The 20,808-nt window shown below is 48.3% G+C and overlaps 1 protein-coding gene across 2 annotated transcripts in view; it reads right to left on the reverse strand.

The window, feature by feature from the left end:
- The window catches only part of LOC118375671 (slit homolog 3 protein-like), a 501,749-nt gene that overhangs the window by 58,449 nt on the left and 422,492 nt on the right, over positions 1 to 20,808 (reverse strand). For both annotated transcript variants that reach the window (XM_052488085.1, XM_052488084.1), the window contains 6 exons: positions 20,637 to 20,705; positions 20,276 to 20,347; positions 20,036 to 20,107; positions 6,992 to 7,063; positions 3,506 to 3,669; positions 715 to 839 (listed from right to left, as the gene is read on the reverse strand). In XM_052488085.1, coding sequence (XP_052344045.1) covers positions 715 to 839; positions 3,506 to 3,669; positions 6,992 to 7,063; positions 20,036 to 20,107; positions 20,276 to 20,347; positions 20,637 to 20,705 — 574 coding nt within the window. The remainder of the gene's footprint in view (positions 1 to 714; positions 840 to 3,505; positions 3,670 to 6,991; positions 7,064 to 20,035; positions 20,108 to 20,275; positions 20,348 to 20,636; positions 20,706 to 20,808) is intronic.

The following is a 20,808-nucleotide window of genomic DNA, read 5'->3' on the forward strand; positions in this document are numbered from 1 at the left end:
GTCCACGATTCATTCTCCACATTTCAATTACATTTAAGCCCAGCAGAGGACAATGGAGAAAAGCACACATGCACGTACACACACCTCTGAATAGTCAGGAATAATCGCAAAGACCCAAAGAGAGGTGCATACCCAGAGACACCGGGACCAACACTGACACACAAATTGACCTTGGGAGCAAAGATTTGATTTAAAAAGAGGCCATGGGCTTTGTCCCTGAAGCAGGCGGGAGGTTAAGCTGTTATCTGCGTCTATGGAGCAGGATACTGACAGGAATCCCACAGCCAAACAACAGGCTCACGAGGCCACAGCAGCAGCACACAACACAGTGGGGGAGGGGACAAAACCTACACACGCAGACACACACACATGCAGGCACACATACACTCTATGTCCACCCTCTGAGAGCACCTTTTCAATCCCCATTCAATACTTACAGCCAAACTAACTGTTGTAATCATTTCCACATTGGTTGAGATATCAAAGTAAGATGCATTATGCATGTAAGAGAACAGGAGAGGCTAATACACTGGGGCTATGCATACGATGACAAACCGCTAACATGTGGAACCGTTTAAGTGGGGCTGTGTTTGTGTGTGTGTATGTGTGTGCGTGTGCGTGTGTGTGTGTGTGTGTGTGTGTGTGTGTGTGTGTGTGTGTGTGTGTGTGTGTGTGTGTGTGTGTGTGCGTGTGTGTGTGTTTAAATCCACTCACTTTGTAGCCAAAGGGACAGGTGCAATGGTAGGAGCCAGCCACATCGCTGGCACATGTGCCATTGTTCAAACAGGGGCCAGCCAGACAGGGTGCACACTTCAACATCAGATTCAGATCAACTGGGCCTGAGAGAGAGAGAGAGAGAGAGAGAGAGAGAGAGAGAGAGAGAGAGAGAGAGAGAGAGAGAGAGAGAGAGAGAGACAGAGAGAGAGAGAGACAGAGACAGAGACAGAGAGAGAGAGTATGTGAGAGAGAGGGGGAGAGAAAGAGAGATAGAAGGACAGAGTCCGAAACAGAGAGCGAGGGAGAGATTAAAGAAGAAAGAGTCACACTAAGCAATTTCACTAATTCCTTCTCTCAGCAGTATTTAAAGACACTTCTTATCTACATTTATAAAACCTTCATGTGCCTTAATCTCAGATAAATCCCAGATCAATGTTAATTGGCATGTGTGGTTACAGAGGGCAGAAATATGTGACAGCTGGGTTCATTCCCCGGCACAGGTAGATACAGAGAGGAGGAGAGGGTAGAGGAGAAGAAGGGAGAGGAGAGGGAGGAAAGAACGAGCAGGAGAAGAGGAGAGGAGGAAAGGTGTAGAGGGTGAGATGAGAAGGAGAGGAAGAATAAAGGAGAGGAGTAGAGGTGGAGAGGGAGGAGAGGAAGCGGAAAGGAGAGGAGAGGGGGAAAGGAGCAGAGGACGAGAGGAGATGGGGAAAGAGAGGAAGAGGAAAGGAGATGAGAAGAAAAAGAGAGAGGAAGAAGAGAGGAAGAGAAAAGGAAAAAGGGAGAGAGAGGAAGAGGAGATGAGAGGAGAGAGGGGGAGAGAGAGGAAGAGGAAAGGAAAGGAGAGGAGGAGAGGGGGAGAGAGAGAGGAAGAGGAAAGGAGAGGAGGAGAGGGGGAGAGAGAGGAAGAGGAAAGGAGAGGGGAGAGATTGGAAGAAGAAAGGAAAGGAGAAGAGGAGAGGGGAGAGAGAGGAAGAGGAAAGGAGAGAAGAAGAGGAAAGGAGAGGAGGAGAGGGGGAGAGAGAGAGGAAGAGGAAAGGAGAGGAGGAGAGGGGGAGAGAGAGGAAGAGGAAAGGAGAGGAGGAGAAAAGGAGAGGGGAGAGATTGGAAGAGGAAAGGACAGGAGAAGAGGAGAGGGGAGAGAGAGGAAGAGGAAAGGAGAGGGGAGAGAGAGAGAGGAAGAGGAAAGGAGAGGAGGAGAGGGAGAGAGAGGAAAGGGAACGGATAGGGGAGAGAGAGAGAGAGAGGAAGAGGAAAGGAGAAGAGGCGAAAAGGAGGGGGGAGAGAGAGGAAGAGGAAAGGAAAGGAGAAAAAGAGTGAGAGGAAGAGGAAAGGAGAGGGGAGAGGAGAGAGAGGAAGAGGAAAGGAGAGGAGGAGAGGAGAGGGGGAGAGAGAGGAAGAGGAACTGAGAGGGGAGAGAGAGGATGAGGAAAGGAGAGGAGGAGAAAAGGAGAGGGGGAGAGAGAGGAATAGGAAAGGAAAGGAGAAGAGGAGAGGGGGAGAGAGAGGAAGAGGAAAGGACAGGGGAGAGAGAGGAAGAGGAAAGGAGAAGAGGAGAGGGGGAGAGAGGAAGAGGAAAGGAGAAGAGGAGAGGGGGAGAGAGAGGAAGAGGAAAGGGGAAAGGAGAGAGAGGAAGAGGAAAGGGGAGCGGGAGAGAGAGGAAGAGGAAAGGAGAGGGGAGAGAGAGGAAGAGGAAAGGAGAGGAGGACAAAAAGGAGAGGGTGAGAGAGAGGAAGAGGAAAGGAAAGGAGAAGCGGAGAAGGGGAGAGAGAGGAAGAGGAAAGCAGAGGGGAGATGAGAGAGAGGAAGAGGAAAGGAAAGGAGAAGAGAAGAGGAGAGAAGAGGGGGAGAGAGAGGAAGAGGAAAGGAAAGGAGAAGAGGGGGAGAGGGAGGAAGAGGAAATTAAAGGAGAGGAGGAGAGGGGGAGAGAGAGAGGAAGAGGAAAGGAGAGGAGGAGAGGGGGAGAGAGAGGAAGAGGAAAGGAGAGGGGAGAGATTGGAAGAAGAAAGGAAAGGAGAAGAGGAGAGGGGAGAGAGAGGAAGAGGAAAGGAGAGAAGAAGAGGAAAGGAAAGGAGAGGAGGAGAGGGGGAGAGAGAGGAAGAGGAAAGGAGAGGAGGAGAGGGGGAGAGAGAGGAAGAGGAAAGGAAAGGAGAAGGGGAGGAAGAGGAAGAGGAAAGGAAAGGAGAAGAGGAGAGGGGGAGCGAGGAAGAGGAAATGAGAGGGGAGAGAGAGGAAGAGGAAAGGAGAGGAGGAGAGGGGAGAGAGAGGAAGAGGAAAGGAGAGGAGGAGAGGGGAAGAGAGAGGAAGATGAAAGGAAAGGAGAAGAGGGGGAGAGGGAGGAAGAGGAAAGGAAAGGAGAAAAGGAGAGGGGGAGAGAGGAAGAGGAAAGGAGAGGAGGAGAAAAGGAGAGGGGGAGAGAGAGGAAGAGGAAAGGTGATGATGAGAAAAGGAGAGGGGGAGAGAGAGGAAGAGGAAAGGAGAGGAGGAGAAGAGGAGAGAGGAAAAAGAAAAGGAAAGGAAAGGAAAGGAGAAGGGGGGGAGAGGGAGGAAGAGGAAAGGAAAGGAGAAGAGGGGGAGAGAGAGGAAGAGGGAAGGGGGAAGAGGAGAAGAGGAGAGGGGAGAGAGAGGAAGAGGAAAGGAGAAGAGGGGGAGAGGGAGAAAGAGGAAAGGAGATTAGGAGAAAGAGAGAGAGAGGTACAAAGAAAGCAGAAGCAGGGCAACAGAGCAGAAGATGGAGGAGAGGAGAGCAAAAGAGGATGGAGATATCACAGCCAGTGTTGTTGCTCACCTTTGCACTGGAAGCGGTTGAGCGGTGTGGTGAGCAGCAGGCGGTCGGCCATGTCAGGTGGTCCGGAACAGCGGGCGATGCCAGGCTCCTTGAAGCCAGCCTTCACCCACTGAGACAGCCAGCGCAGGTCACAGTTACAATACAGGGGGTTGGCACCCAGAGCCCTGGAGGACAACAAAATACAGGAATTATACACCTAGTGGTCACATATCTCTCTCTCTCTCTCTCTCTCTCTCTCTCTCTCTCTCTCTCTCTCTCTCTCTCTCTCACTCTCTCTCCCCCCTCTCTCCCTCTCTTTCTCTCTCTCCCCCTGTCACTATCTCACACTCTCTCTCTCCCCTTCTCTCTCTCTCCCTCTCTCTCTCCCCCTGTCACTATCTCACACTCTCTCTCTCCCCTCTCTCTCTCTCTCTCTCTCTCTCTCTCTCTCTCTCCCTCTCTCTCTCTCCCCCCTCTCTCTCTCTCTATCTCTCCCTCTCTCTCTCTTTCTCTCTCTCCCCCTGTCACTATCTCACACTCTCTCTCTCCCCTTCTCTCTCTCTGCCTCTCTCTCTCTCTCTCTCCCTCTCTCTCTCCCTCTCTCTCTCTCCCCACTCTCTCTCTCCCCCTCTCTCTCTCTACCTCTCTCTCTGCCCCTCTCTCTCTATCTCTCACACTCTCTCTCTCAGACCCTTCTCTCTCTCTCCCTCTCTCTCTGCCCCTCTCTCTCTATCTCTCTCCCTCTCTCTCTCTTTCTCTCTCCCCCCCTGTCACTCTCTCAAATTCAATTTTTCAAATGTAAGCTGCTTTATTGGCATGAAAAACATTGTGTCAATATTGCCAAAGCAACAATGTATACAATATACACTGTAATAAAATGATAAAGAATAATACCACCATCACTAAACTTCTATCATTACCATTACCACCCTTACCACTACCATTGCTCCTTCACCCATGAGTATTTATTGTTTTTCCTCTGGATGTAATAAGTTAAAATGTGCAATAAATGTAGTAATATGAATAATGAATCACTTGGTGAAGAATATTTCTCACAGTAAAGGAGAAAGTGTGTCTCTGTTTCCACCTCCCATGTCATGCAGTGACCACATACACACTCCTCTTTGGGTAGCCATGTCTTTTTATGTCTGCCGCTTTCTATTGCCAATCGGTGGTCACTCAGCCTGTATATATGCCATTTAGCAGACGCTTTTATCCAAAGCGACTTACAGTCATGTGTGCATACATTCTACGTATGGGTGGTCCCGGGAAACGAACCCACTACCCTGGCGTTACAAGCGCCATGCTCTACCAACTGAGCTACAGAAGGACTGTACTTAGTAAGGATCTGTCTCTGCTTCGTATCTCTGACAGAGTAGAGATAATCAGCCAATTCATATTCTCTGTTTAGGTCCAGATAGCAATTGCTCTAGAATGTTAAGGTTCTGTTGAAGACCTTCTATGGTTGGTGATGGAAGTACCAAGTCATTAGTATATAGCAGGTATTTTACCTCTGTGTCAAATAGTGTGAGTCCTGGGGCTGCAGAATGGTTCAACATGTCTGCTAATTCATTGATATAAATGTTGAAACGATTTGGACTCAAACTGCAGCCTTGTCTCACACTTTGACGTTGTGAAAATAATTCTGTTCTTCGGTTTTTGATTTTTATTGCACACTTGTTTTCTGAGTACATACATTTTATTAAGTCCTTACCTTACCACCAAGCCCACTTTGGAGAACTTTGGAGAATAGCCCTTCGTGCCAAATAGAATCAAATGCTTTTTTAAAGTCAATAAATCAAGCAAAGATTTTGCCCTCTTTTTAGTGGTGGACGTGTTTATTAATTAGTGTAAGAAAATCTTTCCCAAGTTGCTGTTGACTCAAATTCCCCTGTAATGATTGGGGATTGATTTGTCTCCACTTTATAGAAATAGCAGAGATGAGCCCCTGGTTCCAGACATCAGGGAAGCAGCCAGAAGTTAAAACCACGTTGAACAAATTAAACACAGCATTTTGCAACTCAGGTGTGCTGTTTTTCAGCATTTCATTTCTGATGTTATCGAGACCACAAGCCTTCTTTGGTTTTATAGATTTGACATTTTAATTTAATTATTGTTGGGTTATTGATTAATTTAATGGGATTTTGGTTGTTTTTAATGACTGATTCAAGGACGTTCAACTTTTCTTTCATTTCTAATTGGTCTTATTATGGGATGTTTTTATATAGATTATCAAAATAAGTTTTCCAAATTCCCTCATCTTGTCTGGCTAATTCCTGTGGCTTTGTCATGCTTAAATTGTGTCCCACAACTGATTTTTGTCAATTGCGTTTTCAATGAAGGGGAGAGTGAGAGAGTGTGTGTGAGAGAGCGAGGGGGGCAGAGAGAGGGAGTGAGAGAAAGTGAGAGAGAGAAGGGGAGAGAGAGGGGGGCAGAGAGAGAGGGGGAAAGAGAGAGATGAGAGATGGGGAGTGAGAGAAAGAGAGAGAGAGGGAGAGAAAAAGAAGGGGAGAGAGAGTGTGAGAGAGAGAGAGATGGCCAGAGAGAGGGGGGGGGGGGATATGAGAGAGGAGATGGGGAGCGAGAGAGAGAGAGTGGGAGAGAGATGGGGAGAGAGTGAGAGGGGGGGGAGAGATAGAGAGAGAGAGAGTGGGAGAGAGAGAAGGGAAGAGAGAGAGTGAGAGAGAGAGAGAGAGTGAGATGGGGAGAGAGTGGGAGGGGAGAGATATAGAGAGAGATGGGGAGAGAGAGTGAGAGAGAGAGAGAGAGGGAGAGGCGGCAGGGAGACAGAGGGGGGAGGAAGAGAGAGAGAGAGAGTGAGAGAGAGAGAGAGAGAGAGAGAGAGAGAGAGAGAGAGAGAGAGAGAGAGAGAGAGAGGGAGAGAGAGGGAGGGAGAGCGGGGGGGAGAGAGGGAGAGAGAGAGATGGGGAGAGAGTGGGAGGGGAGAGATATGGAGAGAGAGGGAGGGAGAGACAGGGAGGGAGAGACGGAGAGGGAGAGAGAGGGGGAGGGAGAGAGAGAGAGTGAGATGGGGAGAGAGTGGGAGGGTAGAGATAGAGAGAGAGGGGGAGGGGGGAGGGAGAGAACCAAAGAAATGCAATGTCTCTCTGCCTCTCTCTCTTTCTCTCTCCTCCGCTCCCTCTCTCTCTCTCTCTCCCACCCGCTCTCTCACTCTCTCTCTCCCCCCTCTCACTCCCCCCTCTCTCTCCGTCTCCCTCTCTCTCTGCCTCCCTCTCTATTTCTCTCTCTCTCCCCCTCTCACTCTCTGTCTCAAAGATGTTCTGTGTGGCCTACTCTCCCAGCACAACACTGCTCTTTACTCGTGTTGAGTTTTCTGATACTTCACGTTTCACGAAGTCAAACAAGTAAAACGGATTCTACATTCTGCGGCAGTAGTGGGTCTGTGTGGGGAGGGGGGGTTGGTGTGTGAGTGAGAGAGAGAGATTGTGTGTGTGTGTGCCTTTATTATTACTATTGTGAAAGACCTCACAGTAATTTCACACTCACAGATGAGACAGAGATGTTAAGTGGTTGAAGGTTCCCTCTGGTATAGTTGAAAGGTCGTTTCCGTGGAGAGTCCTGAAATAGATTGTAAACAAGGAGAGCGTGAGGGATAGGGGGATTGTTGCCCCACACGCAGAGGGTCCCCAGGCAGCGTCCTAGTCCCCAGCCTTTAGCATGTGACTAACCCCAGTGGTGATCTGCCTCTCTGGGTTCACATTCCATTAGATGTCATTCAGAGAGAGACTGTATATAGACATAATATGACATTTGTAATGTTTTTATTCTTTTGGAACTTCTGAGTGTAATGTTTACTGTTAAGATAGACAGCGAGGGAGAGGGGGAGAGAGAAAGAGAGCGACAGAGGCAGAGAGAGAGTGAGAGAATGTGTGTGAGAGAGAGAGAGAGAAATAAAGAGAGACAACGAGACAGAGACAGAGAATAAGAGAGAGAGAGACACTGCTTGGCCCTGTGCTGCTTTCTTAGCCCAGACCCTGTGGCGTATCTGCAGTCTGTTGTGTTTCAACAGTCACCCCCTGGCCCAAGTTAATAAGGAGTATTTTATCTGAACAGAGAAAGAAGAGTAGAAGAAGAAAGAGCGTTTAGCTTCTGTTCTTTATGTTTTTTTATTTGGAGTTGTTTTGGAGTCAGAGGTGGAAGGGAAGATGGATCACAAGCAGTCTGGGAGGTGGAGGGCCCATTTATCACACAGCACTCTGGATGGAGAGGGGGCGAGGGGGAGAGAGGAAGAGAGGAGAGGAGGGAGAGGAGAGAGGAGAGAGGAAAAGAGGAAATAAGGGAAGAAGAGGAAGAGAGGGTATCATAGGGAGAGGAAGAGAGGAGAGGAGGAGAGGGTATCATAGGGAGAGGAAGAGAGGCGAGAAAGAGTGGGTATCATAGGGAGAGGAAGAGATTAGAGGAAGAGAGGGTATCATAGGGAGAGGAAGAGAGGAGAGGAAGAGAGGGTATCATAGGGAGAGGAAGAGAGGAGAGGAAGAGAGGGTATCACAGGGAGAGGAAGAGAGGCGAGAAAGAGTGGGTATCATATGGAGAGGAAGAGAGGAGAGGAAGAGAGGGTATCATAGGGAGAGGAAGAGAGGAGAGGAAGAGAGGGTATCATAGGGAGAGGAAGAGAGGAGAGGAAGAGAGGGTATCACAGGGAGAGGAAGAGAGGAGAGGAAGAGAGGGTATTATAGGGAGAGGAAGAGAGGCGAGAAAGAGAGGGTATCATAGGGAGAGGAAGAGAGGAGAGGAAGAGAGGGTATCACAGGGAGAGGAAGAGAGGGTATCACAGGGAGAGGAAGAGAGGAGAGGAAGAGAGGAGAGGAAGAGAGTATCATAGGGAGAGGAAGAGAGGAGAGGAAGAGAGTGTATTATAGGGAGAGGAAGAGAGGAGAGGAAGAGAGGGTATTATAGGGAGAGGAAGAGAGGAGAGGAAGAGGGTATCATATGGAGAGGAAGAGAGGCGAGAAAGAGAGGGTATCAAAGGGAGAGGAAGAGAGGAGAGGAAGAGAGGGTATCACAGGGAGAGGAAGAGAGGAGAGGAAGAGAGGGTATCACAGGGAGAGGAAGAGAGGGTATCACAGGGAGAGGAAGAGAGGAGAGGAAGAGAGGAGAGGAAGAGAGTATCATAGGGAGAGGAGGAGAGGAAGAGAGTGTATTATAGGGAGAGGAAGAGAGGAGAGGAAGAGAGGGTATTATAGGGAGAGGAAGAGAGGAGAGGAAGAGGGTATCATAGGGAGAGGAAGAGAGGAGAGGAAGAGAGGGTATTATAGGGAGTGGAAGAGAGGAGAGGAAGAGAGGGTATTATAGGCAGAGGAAGAGAGGAGAGGAAGAGAGTGTATCATAGGGAGAGGAAGAGAGGAAAGGAAGAGAGGGTATTATAGGGAGAGGAAGAGAGGAGAGGAAGAGGGTATCATAGGGAGAGGAAGAGAGGAGAGGAAGAGAGGGTATTATAGGGAGAGGAAGAGAGGAGAGGAAGAGAGGGTATTATAGGGAGAGGAAGAGAGGAGAGGAAGAGAGTATCATAGGGAGAGGAAGAAAGGAGAGGAAGAGGGTATCATATGGAGAGGAAGAGAGGGTATCATAGGGAGAGGAAGAGAGGAGAGGAAGAGAGTGTATCATAGGGAGAGGAAGAGAGGAGAGGAAGAGAGTATCATAGGGAGAGGAAGAGAGGAGAGGAAGAGGGTATCATATGGAGAGGAAGAGAGGGTATCATAGGGAGAGGAAGAGAGGAGAGGAAGAGAGTGTATCATAGGGAGAGGAAGAGAGGAGAGGAAGAGAGGGTATTATAGGGAGAGGAAGAGAGGAGAGGAAGAGGGTATCATAGGGAGAGGAAGAGAGGAGAGGAAGAGAGGGTATTATAGGGAGAGGAAGAGAGGAGAGGAAGAGAGGGTATTATATGGAGAGGAAGAGAGGAGAGGAAGAGAGTATCATAGTGAGAGGAAGAGAGGAGAGGAAGAGAGGGTATTATAGGGAGAGGAGGAGAGAAGACGAAGAGAGTATCATAGGGAGAGGAAGAGAGGAGAGGAAGAGAGGGTATCATAGGGAGAGGAAGCGTGTATCATAGGGAGAGGAAGAGAGGAGAGGAAGAGAGTGTATCATAAGGAGAGAAAGAGAGGGTATTATAGGGAGAGGAAGAGAGGAGAGGAAGAGAGTATCATAGGGAGAGGAAGAGAGGAGAGGAAGAGAGTGTATTATAGGGAGAGGAAGAGAGGAGAGGAAGAGAGTGTATCATAATGAGAGGAAGAGAGGGTATTATAGGGAGAGGAAGAGAGGAGAGGAAGAGAGGGTATTATATGGAGAGGAAGAGAGGAGAGGAAGAGAGTATCATAGTGAGAGGAAGAGAGGAGAGGAAGAGAGGGTATTATAGGGAGAGGAGGAGAGAAGACGAAGAGAGTATCATAGGGAGAGGAAGAGAGGAGAGGAAGAGAGTGTATCATAAGGAGAGGAAGAGATTGTATTATAGGGAGAGGAAGAGAGGAGAGGAAGAGAGTATCATTGGGAGAGGAAGAGAGGAGAGGAATAGAGTATTATAGGGAGAGGAAGAGAGGAGAGGAAGAGAGTGTATCATAATGAGAGGAAGAGAGTGTATTATAGGGAGAGGAAGAGAGGAGAGGAAGAGAGTGTATCATAAGGAGAGGAAGAGAGGAGAGGAAGAGAGGGTATCATAGGGAGAGGAAGAGAGGAGAGGAAGAGAGGGTATCATAGGGAGAGGAAGAGAGGAGAGGAAGAGAGGGTATCACAGGGAGAGGAAGAGAGGAGAGGAAGAGAGGGTATTATAGGGAGAGGAAGAGAGGCGAGAAAGAGAGGGTATCATAGGGAGAGGAAGAGAGGAGATGAAGAGAGGGTATCACAGGGAGAGGAAGAGAGGAGAGGAAGAGAGGGTATCACAGGGAGAGGAAGAGAGGCGAGAAAGAGAGGGTATCATAGGGAGAGGAAGAGAGGAGAGGAAGAGAGGGTATCACAGGGAGAGGAAGAGAGGAGAGGAAGAGAGGGTATCACAGGGAGAGGAAGAGAGGGTATCACAGGGAGAGGAAGAGAGGAGAGGAAGAGAGGAGAGGAAGAGAGTATCATAGGGAGAGGAAGAGAGGAGAGGAAGAGAGTGTATTATAGGGAGAGGAAGAGAGGAGAGGAAGAGAGGGTATTATAGGGAGAGGAAGAGAGGAGAGAAGAGGGTATCATAGGGAGAGGAAGAGAGGAGAGGAAGAGAGGGTATTATAGGGAGAGGAAGAGAGGAGAGGAAGAGAGGGTATTATAGGCAGAGGAAGAGAGGAGAGGAAGAGAGTGTATCATAGGGAGAGGAAGAGAGGAAAGGAAGAGAGGGTATTATAGGGAGAGGAAGAGAGGAGAGGAAGAGGGTATCATAGGGAGAGGAAGAGAGGAGAGGAAGAGAGGGTATTATAGGGAGAGGAAGAGAGGAGAGGAAGAGAGGGTATTATAGGGAGAGGAAGAGAGGAGAGGAAGAGAGTATCATAGGGAGAGGAAGAAAGGAGAGGAAGAGGGTATCATATGGAGAGGAAGAGAGGGTATCATAGGGAGAGGAAGAGAGGAGAGGAAGAGAGTGTATCATAGGGAGAGGAAGAGAGGAGAGGAAGAGAGTATCATAGGGAGAGGAAGAGAGGAGAGGAAGAGGGTATCATATGGAGAGGAAGAGAGGGTATCATAGGGAGAGGAAGAGAGGAGAGGAAGAGAGTGTATCATAGGGAGAGGAAGAGAGGAGAGGAAGAGAGGGTATTATAGGGAGAGGAAGAGAGGAGAGTGCTTTTACACCTGCATTGTTTGCTGTTTGGGGTTTTAGGCTGGGTTTCTGTACAGCACTTTGAGATATCAGCTGATGTACGAAGGGCTATATAAATAAATTTGATTTGATTTGATTTGAGAGGAAGAGGGTATCATAGGGAGAGGAAGAGAGAAGACGAAGAGAGTATCATAGGGAGAGGAAGAGAGGAGAGGAAGAGAGTGTATCATAAGGAGAGGAAGAGATGGTATTATAGGGAGAGGAAGAGAGGAGAGGAAGAGAGTATCATTGGGAGAGGAAGAGAGGAGAGGAATAGAGTATTATAGGGAGAGGAAGAGAGGAGAGGAAAAGAGTGTATCATAATGAGAGGAAGAGAGTGTATTATAGGGAGAGGAAGAGAGGAGAGGAAGAGAGTGTATCGTAAGGAGAGGAAGAGAGGAGAGGAAGAGAGGGTATCATAGGGAGAGGAAGAGAGGAGAGGAAGAGAGGGTATCATAGGGAGAGGAAGAGAGGAGAGGAAGAGAGGGTATCACAGGGAGAGGAAGAGAGGAGAGGAAGAGAGGGTATTATAGGGAGAGGAAGAGAGGCGAGAAAGAGAGGGTATCATAGGGAGAGGAAGAGAGGAGATGAAGAGAGGGTATCACAGGGAGAGGAAGAGAGGAGAGGAAGAGAGGGTATCACAGGGAGAGGAAGAGAGGCGAGAAAGAGAGGGTATCATAGGGAGAGGAAGAGAGGAGAGGAAGAGAGGGTATCACAGGGAGAGGAAGAGAGGAGAGGAAGAGAGGGTATCACAGGGAGAGGAAGAGAGGGTATCACAGGGAGAGGAAGAGAGGAGAGGAAGAGAGGAGAGGAAGAGAGTATCATAGGGAGAGGAAGAGAGGAGAGGAAGAGAGTGTATTATAGGGAGAGGAAGAGAGGAGAGGAAGAGAGGGTATTATAGGGAGAGGAAGAGAGGAGAGGAAGAGGGTATCATAGGGAGAGGAAGAGAGGAGAGGAAGAGAGGGTATTATAGGGAGAGGAAGAGAGGAGAGGAAGAGAGGGTATTATAGGCAGAGGAAGAGAGGAGAGGAAGAGAGTGTATCATAGGGAGAGGAAGAGAGGAAAGGAAGAGAGGGTATTATAGGGAGAGGAAGAGAGGAGAGGAAGAGGGTATCATAGGGAGAGGAAGAGAGGAGAGGAAGAGAGGGTATTATAGGGAGAGGAAGAGAGGAGAGGAAGAGAGGGTATTATAGGGAGAGGAAGAGAGGAGAGGAAGAGAGTATCATAGGGAGAGGAAGAAAGGAGAGGAAGAGGGTATCATATGGAGAGGAAGAGAGGGTATCATAGGGAGAGGAAGAGAGGAGAGGAAGAGAGTGTATCATAGGGGAGAGGAAGAGAGGAGAGGAAGAGAGTATCATAGGGAGAGGAAGAGAGGAGAGGAAGAGGGTATCATATGGAGAGGAAGAGAGGGTATCATAGGGAGAGGAAGAGAGGAGAGGAAGAGAGTGTATCATAGGGAGAGGAAGAGAGGAGAGGAAGAGAGGGTATTATAGGGAGAGGAAGAGAGGAGAGTGCTTTTACACCTGCATTGTTTGCTGTTTGGGGTTTTAGGCTGGGTTTCTGTACAGCACTTTGAGATATCAGCTGATGTACGAAGGGCTATATAAATAAATTTGATTTGATTTGATTTGAGAGGAAGAGGGTATCATAGGGAGAGGAAGAGAGGAGAGGAAGAGAGGGTATTATAGGGAGAGGAAGAGAGGAGAGGAAGAGAGGGTATTATATGGAGAGGAAGAGAGGAGAGGAAGAGAGTATCATAGTGAGATGAAGAGAGGAGAGGAAGAGAGGGTATTATAGGGAGAGGAGGAGAGAAGACGAAGAGAGTATCATAGGGAGAGGAAGAGAGGAGAGGAAGAGAGGGTATCATAGGGAGAGGAAGCGTGTATCATAGGGAGAGGAAGAGAGGAGAGGAAGAGAGTGTATCATAAGGAGAGAAAGAGAGGGTATTATAGGGAGAGGAAGAGAGGAGAGGAAGAGAGTATCACAGGGAGAGGAAGAGAGGAGAGGAAGAGAGTGTATTATAGGGAGAGGAAGAGAGGAGAGGAAGAGAGTGTATCATAATGAGAGGAAGAGAGGGTATTATAGGGAGAGGAAGAGAGGAGAGGAAGAGAGGGTATTATATGGAGAGGAAGAGAGGAGAGGAAGAGAGTATCATAGTGAGAGGAAGAGAGGAGAGGAAGAGAGGGTATTATAGGGAGAGGAGGAGAGAAGACGAAGAGAGTATCATAGGGAGAGGAAGAGAGGAGAGGAAGAGAGTGTATCATAAGGAGAGGAAGAGATGGTATTATAGGGAGAGGAAGAGAGGAGAGGAAGAGAGTATCATTGGGAGAGGAAGAGAGGAGAGGAATAGAGTATTATAGGGAGAGGAAGAGAGGAGAGGAAGAGAGTGTATCATAATGAGAGGAAGAGAGTGTATTATAGGGAGAGGAAGAGAGGAGAGGAAGAGAGTGTATCATAAGGAGAGGAAGAGATGGTATTATAGGGAGAGGAAGAGAGTATCATAGGGAGAGGAAGAGAGGAGAGGAAGAGAGGGTATTATAGGGAGATGAAGAGAGGAGAGGAAGAGAGTGTATTATAGGGAGAGGAAGAGAGGAGAGGAAGAGAGTGTATCATAAGGAGAGGAAGAGATGGTATTATAGGGAGAGGAAGAGAGGAGAGGAAGAGAGTATCATTGGGAGAGGAAGACAGGAGAGGAAGAGAGTATCATAGTGAGAGGAAGAGAGGAGAGGAAGAGAGGTTATTATAGGGAGAGGAAGAGAGGAGAGGAAGAGAGTATCATAGGGAGAGGAAGAGAGGAGAGGAAGAGAGGGTATTATAGGGAGAGGAAGAGAGGAGAGGAAGAGAGGGTATCATAGGGAGAGGAAGAGAGGAGAGGAAGAGAGTGTATCATAGGGAGAGGAAGAGACGAGAGGAAGAGAGGGTATCATAGGGAGAGGAAGAGAGGAGATGAAGAGAGTGTATCATAGGGAGAGGAAGAGAGGAGAGGAAGAGAGGGTATTATAGGGAGAGGAAGAGAGGAGAGGAAGAGGGGGTATTATAGGGAGAGGAAGAGAGGAGAGGAAGAGAGTATCATAGGGAGAGGAAGAGAGGAGAGGAAGAGAGTATCATAGGGAGAGGAAGAGTGGAGAGGAAGAGAGGGTATCATAGGGAGAGGAAGAGAGGAGAGGAAGACAGTATTATAGGGAGAGGAAGAGAGGAGAGGAAGAGAGGGTATCATAGGGAAAGGAAGAGAGGAGAGGAAGAGAGGGTATCATAGGGAGAGGAAGAGAGGAGAGGAAGAGAGTGTATCATAGGGAGAGGAAGAGAGGAGAGGAAGAGAGGGTATCATAGGGAGAGGAAGAGAGGGTATCATAGGGAGAGGAAGAGAGGAGAGGAAGAGAGGGTATCATAGGAGAGGAGGAGAGGAGAGGAAGAGAGGGTATCATAGGGAGAGGAAGAGAGGATAGGAAGAGAGGAGAGGAAGAGAGGGTATTATAGGGAGAGGAAGAGAGGAGAGGAAGAGAGTATCATTGGGAGAGGGAGAGAGGAGAGGAAGAGAGTATCATAGTGAGAGGAAGAGAGGAGAGGAAGAGAGGGTATTATAGGGAGAGGAAGAGATGGTATTATAGGGAGAGGAAGAGAGGAGAGGAAGAGAGTATCATTGGGAGAGGAAGAGATGGTATCATAAGGAGAGGAAGAGAGGAGAGGAAGAGAGGAGAGGAAGAGAGTATCATTGGGAGAGGAAGAGAGGGTATCATAAGGAGAGGAAGAGATGGTATTATAGGGAGAGGAAGAGAGGAGAGGAAGAGAGTATCATTGGGAGAGGAAGAGAGGAGAGGAAGAGATGGTATTATAGTGAGAGGAAGAGAGGAGAGGAAGAGAGGGTATCATAAGAGGAGGAAGAGATGGTATTATAGGGAGAGGAAGAGAGGAGAGGAAGAGAGGAGAGGAAGAGAGTATCATAGTGAGAGGAAGAGAGGAGAGGAAGAGAGGGTATTATAGGGAGAGGAAGAGAGGAGAGGAAGAGAGTATCATAGGGAGAGGAAGAGAGGAGAGGAAGAGAGGAGAGGAAGAGAGTGTATCATAGGGAGAGGAAGAGAGGAGAGGAAGAGAGGGTATCATAGGGAGAGGAAGAGAGGAGAGGAAGAGAGGGTATTATAGGGAGAGGAAGAGAGGAGAGGGAGAGGGGGTATTATAGGGAGAGGAAGAGAGGAGATGAAGAGAGTATCATAGGGAGAGGAAGAGAGGAGAGGAAGAGAGGGTATTATAGGGAGAGGAAGAGAGGAGAGGAAGAGAGTATCATAGGGAGAGGAAGAGAGGAGAGGAAGAGAGGGTATCATAGGGAGAGGAAGAGTGTATCATAGGGAGAGGAAGAGAGGAGAGGAAGAGAGTATCATAGGGAGAGGAAGAGAGGAGAGGAAGAGAGGGTATCATAGGGAGAGGAAGAGAGTATCATAGGGAGAGGAAGAGAGGAGAGGAAGAGAGTATCATAGGGAGAGGAAGAGTGGAGAGGAAGAGAGGGTATTATAGGGAGAGGAAGAGAGGAGAGGAAGAGAGTATCATAGGGAGAGGAAGAGAGGAGAGGAAGAGAGGGTATTATAGGGAGAGGAAGAGTGGAAAGGAAGAGAGGGTATCATAGGGAGAGGAAGAGAGGAGAGGAAGAGAGTATTATAGGGAGAGGAAGAGAGGAGAGGAAGAGAGGGTATTATAGGGAAAGGAAGAGAGGAGAGGAAGAGGGGGTATTATAGGGAGAGGAAGAGAGTATCATAGGGAGAGGAAGAGAGGAGAGGAAGAGAGTATCATAGGGAGAGGAAGAGTGGAGAGGAAGAGAGGGTATCATAGGGAGAGGAAGAGAGGAGAGGAAGAGAGTATTATAGGGAGAGGAAGAGAGGAGAGGAAGAGAGGGTATCATAGGGAAAGGAAGAGAGGAGAGGAAGAGAGGGTATCATAGGGAGAGGAAGAGAGGAGAGGAAGAGAGTGTATCATAGGGAGAGGAAGAGAGGAGAGGAAGAGAGGGTATCATAGGGAGAGGAAGAGAGGGTATCATAGGGAGAGGAAGAGAGGAGAGGAAGAGAGGGTATCATAGGGAGAGGAGGAGAGGAGAGGAAGAGAGGGTATCATAGGGAGAGGAAGAGAGGATAGGAAGAGAGGAGAGGAAGAGAGGGTATTATAGGGAGAGGAAGAGAGGAGAGGAAGAGAGTATCATTGGGAGAGGGAGAGAGGAGAGGAAGAGAGTATCATAGTGAGAGGAAGAGAGGAGAGGAAGAGAGGGTATTATAGGGAGAGGAAGAGATGGTATTATAGGGAGAGGAAGAGAGGAGAGGAAGAGAGTATCATTGGGAGAGGAAGAGATGGTATCATAAGGAGAGGAAGAGAGGAGAGGAAGAGAGGAGAGGAAGAGAGTATCATTGGGAGAGGAAGAGAGGGTATCATAAGGAGAGGAAGAGATGGTATTATAGGGAGAGGAAGAGAGGAGAGGAAGAGAGTATCATTGGGAGAGGAAGAGAGGAGAGGAAGAGATGGTATTATAGTGAGAGGAAGAGAGGAGAGGAAGAGAGGGTATCATAAGGAGAGGAAGAGATGGTATTATAGGGAGAGGAAGAGAGGAGAGGAAGAGAGGAGAGGAAGAGAGTATCATAGTGAGAGGAAGAGAGGAGAGGAAGAGAGGGTATTATAGGGAGAGGAAGAGAGGAGAGGAAGAGAGTATCATAGGGAGAGGAAGAGAGGAGAGGAAGAGAGGGTATTATAGGGAGAGGAAGAGAGGAGAGGAAGAGAGGGTATCATAGGGAGAGGAAGAGAGGAGAGGAAGAGAGTGTATCATAGGGAGAGGAAGAGAGGAGAGGAAGAGAGGGTATCATAGGGAGAGGAAGAGAGGAGAGGAAGAGAGGGTATTATAAGGAGAGGAAGAGAGGAGAGGGAGAGGGGGTATTATAGGGAGAGGAAGAGAGGAGATGAAGAGAGTATCATAGGGAGAGGAAGAGAGGAGAGGAAGAGAGGGTATTATAGGGAGAGGAAGAGAGGAGAGGAAGAGAGTATCATAGGGAGAGGAAGAGAGGAGAGGAAGAGAGGGTATCATAGGGAGAGGAAGAGTGTATCATAGGGAGAGGAAGAGAGGAGAGGAAGAGAGTATCATAGGGAGAGGAAGAGAGGAGAGGAAGAGAGGGTATCATAGGGAGAGGAAGAGAGTATCATAGGGAGAGTAAGAGAGGAGAGGAAGAGAGTATCATAGGGAGAGGAAGAGTGGAGAGGAAGAGAGGGTATTATAGGGAGAGGAAGAGAGGAGAGGAAGAGAGTATCATAGGGAGAGGAAGAGAGGAGAGGAAGAGAGGGTATTATAGGGAGAGGAAGAGTGGAGAGGAAGAGAGGGTATCATAGGGAGAGGAAGAGAGGAGAGGAAGAGAGTATTATAGGGAGAGGAAGAGAGGAGAGTAAGAGAGGGTATCATAGGGAGAGGAAGAGAGGAGAGGAAGAGAGGGTATCATAGGGAGAGGAAGAGAGGAGAGGAAGAGAGGGTATCATAGGGAGAGGAAGAGAGGAGAGGAAGAGAGGGTATCATAGGGAGAGGAAGAGAGGAGAGGAAGAGAGGGTATCATAGGGAGAGGAAGAGAGGAGAGGAAGAGAGGGTATTATAGGGAGAGGAAGAGAGGCGAGAAAGAGAGTGTATCATAGGGAGAGGAAGAGAGGAGAGGAAGAGAGGGTATTATAGGGAGAGGAAGAGAGGAGAGGAAGAGAGTGTATCATAGGGAGAGGAAGAGAGGGTATTATAGGGAGAGGAAGAGAGGGTATTATAGGGAGAGGAAGAGAGGAGAGGAAGAGAGTGTATCATAGGGAGAGGAAGAGAGGGTATTATAGGGAGAGGAAGATAGGAGAGGAAGAGAGTGTATCATAGGGAGAGGAAGAGAGGAGATGAAGAGAGTATCATAGGGAGAGGAAGAGAGGAGAGGAAGAGAGTGTATCATAGGGAGAGGAAGAGAGGAGAGGAAGAGAGTGTATCATAGGGAGAGGAAGCGTGTATCATAGGGAGAGGAAGAGAGGAGAGGAAGAGAGGAGAGGAAGAGAGTATCATAGGGAGAGGAAGAGAGGAGAGGAAGAGAGGGTATTATAGGGAGAGGAAGAGAGGAGAGGAAGAGAGTGTATCATAAGGAGAGGAAGAGAGTATCATAGGGAGAGGAAGAGAGGAGAGGAAGAGAGGAGAGGAAGAGAGTATCATAGGGAGAGGAAGAGAGGAGAGGAAGAGAGTGTATCATAGGGAGAGGAAGAGAGTATCATAGGGAGAGGAAGAGAGGAGAGGAAGAGAGGAGAGGAAGAGAGTATTATAGGGAGAGGAAGAGAGGAGAGGAAGAGAGTGTATCATAGGGAGAGGAAGAGAGTATCATAGGGAGAGGAAGAGAGGAGAGGAAGAGAGGAGAGAAAGAGAGTATTATAGGGAGAGGAAGAGAGGAGAGGAAGAGAGTATCATAGGGAGAGGAAGAGAGGAGAGGAAGAGAGTATCATAGGGAGAGGAAGAGAGGAGAGGAAGAGAGGAGAGGAAGAGAGTATTATAGGGAGAGGAAGAGAGGAGAGGAAGAGAGTGTATCATAGGGAGAGGAAGAGAGTATCATAGGGAGAGGAAGAGAGGGTATTATAGGGAGAGGAAGAGAGGAGAGGAAGAGAGTGTATCATAGGGAGAGGAAGAGAGGAGAGGAAGAGAGTGTATCATAGGGAGAGGAAGAGAGGAGAGGAAGAGAGTATCATAGGGAGAGGAAGAGAGGAGAGGAAGAGAGTGTATCATAGGGAGAGGAAGAGAGTAGAGGAAGAGAGTATCATAGGGAGAGGAAGAGAGGAGAGGAAGAGAGGGTATTATAGGGAGAGGAAGAGAGGAGAGGAAGAGAGGAGAGGAAGAGAGTATCATAGGGAGAGGAAGAGAGGAGAGGAAGAGAGGAGAGGAAGAGAGTATCATAGGGAGAGGAAGAGAGGAGAGGAAGAGAGTATCATAGGGAGAGGAAGAGAGGAGAGGAAGAGAGTGTATCATAGGGAGAGGAAGAGAGTATCATAGGGAGAGGAAGAGAGGAGAGGAAGAGAGTATTATAGGGAGAGGAAGAGAGGAGAGGAAGAGAGTGTATCATAGGGAGAGGAAGAGAGTATCATAGGGAGAGGAAGAGAGGAGAGGAAGAGAGGAGAGGAAGAGAGTATTATAGGGAGACGAAGAGAGGAGAGGAAGAGAGTATCATAGGGAGAGGAAGAGAGGAGAGGAAGAGAGGAGAGGAAGAGAGTATTATAGGGAGAGGAAGAGAGGAGAGGAAGAGAGTGTATCATAGGGAGAGGAAGAGAGTATCATAGGGAGAGGAAGAGAGGGTATTATAGGGAGAGGAAGAGAGGAGAGGAAGAGAGTATCATAGGGAGAGGAAGAGAGGAGAGGAAGAGAGGGTATTATAGGGAGAGGAAGAGAGGAGAGGAAGAGAGTATTATAGGGAGAGGAAGAGAGGAGAGGAAGAGAGTGTATCATAGGGAGAGGAAGAGAGTATCATAGGGAGAGGAAGAGAGGGTATTATAGGGAGAGGAAGAGAGGAGAGGAAGAGAGTATCATAGGGAGAGGAAGAGAGGAGAGGAAGAGAGGGTATTATAGGGAGAGGAAGAGAGGAGAGGAGAGGAAGAGAGGAGAGGAAGAGAGGGTATTATAGGGAGAGGAAGAGAGGAGAGGAAGAGAGGGTATTATAGGGAGAGGAAGAGAGGAGAGGAAGAGAGTATCATAGGGAGAGGAAGAGAGGAGAGGAAGAGAGGGTATTATAGGGAGAGGAAGGAGCAACACTTACAAGAGACGCAGAGATTTAAGCCCATAGAATGCATTTAGCGAGATGCATCGAATCTGGTTGTAACTCAGGATCCTGGGATTAAAATGAAAGCAGAGAGGAGACAGTTATAATGATGGGAACACAACACTGTGTGTGTGACTGTGTTATGACTATAAATGTGACTGAGGCCGCTGGTCACTGTGTCCAACCGGTCCAGTGCGGCCAGCAGGCATGCCGTGGCTTGTTGTCATGGTAACTCACAGAGTGGCGAGCTGAGTCATGTTGCTGAAGGTCATGGAGACCACAGTGTTGATGCTGTTGTTGCTCAGGTCGCTGTGTAATACCAAACACACAACAGGACACAATATCACTACTGGGACAAACACCTTCAAAGTCCACAGAGACAATAGTGAACTGTCTGGCATAATGATATATTTATAAAGGACCTAAAACCACTTACCATTTAATTTTTTTAAAACAAGGAAGGACATGAACACAACTGGTCAGTTTTTATGTTTCAATTAAGAATATAAAATATCCTCTGCTTCAAATATGTAAATAAAATGGAAATGCTTTGGCATCGTTAACATCGTATCTCTGATAGACCTGGTACAGTACATACACAAGAGACAGCTGCTTCAGACTGGACAGCTCTTTGGGAACAGATGTCAGGAGGTTTCCTTCCAGGTATCTGAAACGAGGAGCATGGTGAAGACATTAGATCTCTCTTCCTCTACCTCTACCTCTACCTCTACCTCTACCTCTCTCTCTCTCTCTCTACCTCTCTACCTCTC

The sequence above is a fragment of the Oncorhynchus keta genome, chromosome 30, assembly GCF_023373465.1.
Source record: "Oncorhynchus keta strain PuntledgeMale-10-30-2019 chromosome 30, Oket_V2, whole genome shotgun sequence".
NCBI lineage: Eukaryota > Metazoa > Chordata > Actinopteri > Salmoniformes > Salmonidae > Oncorhynchus > Oncorhynchus keta.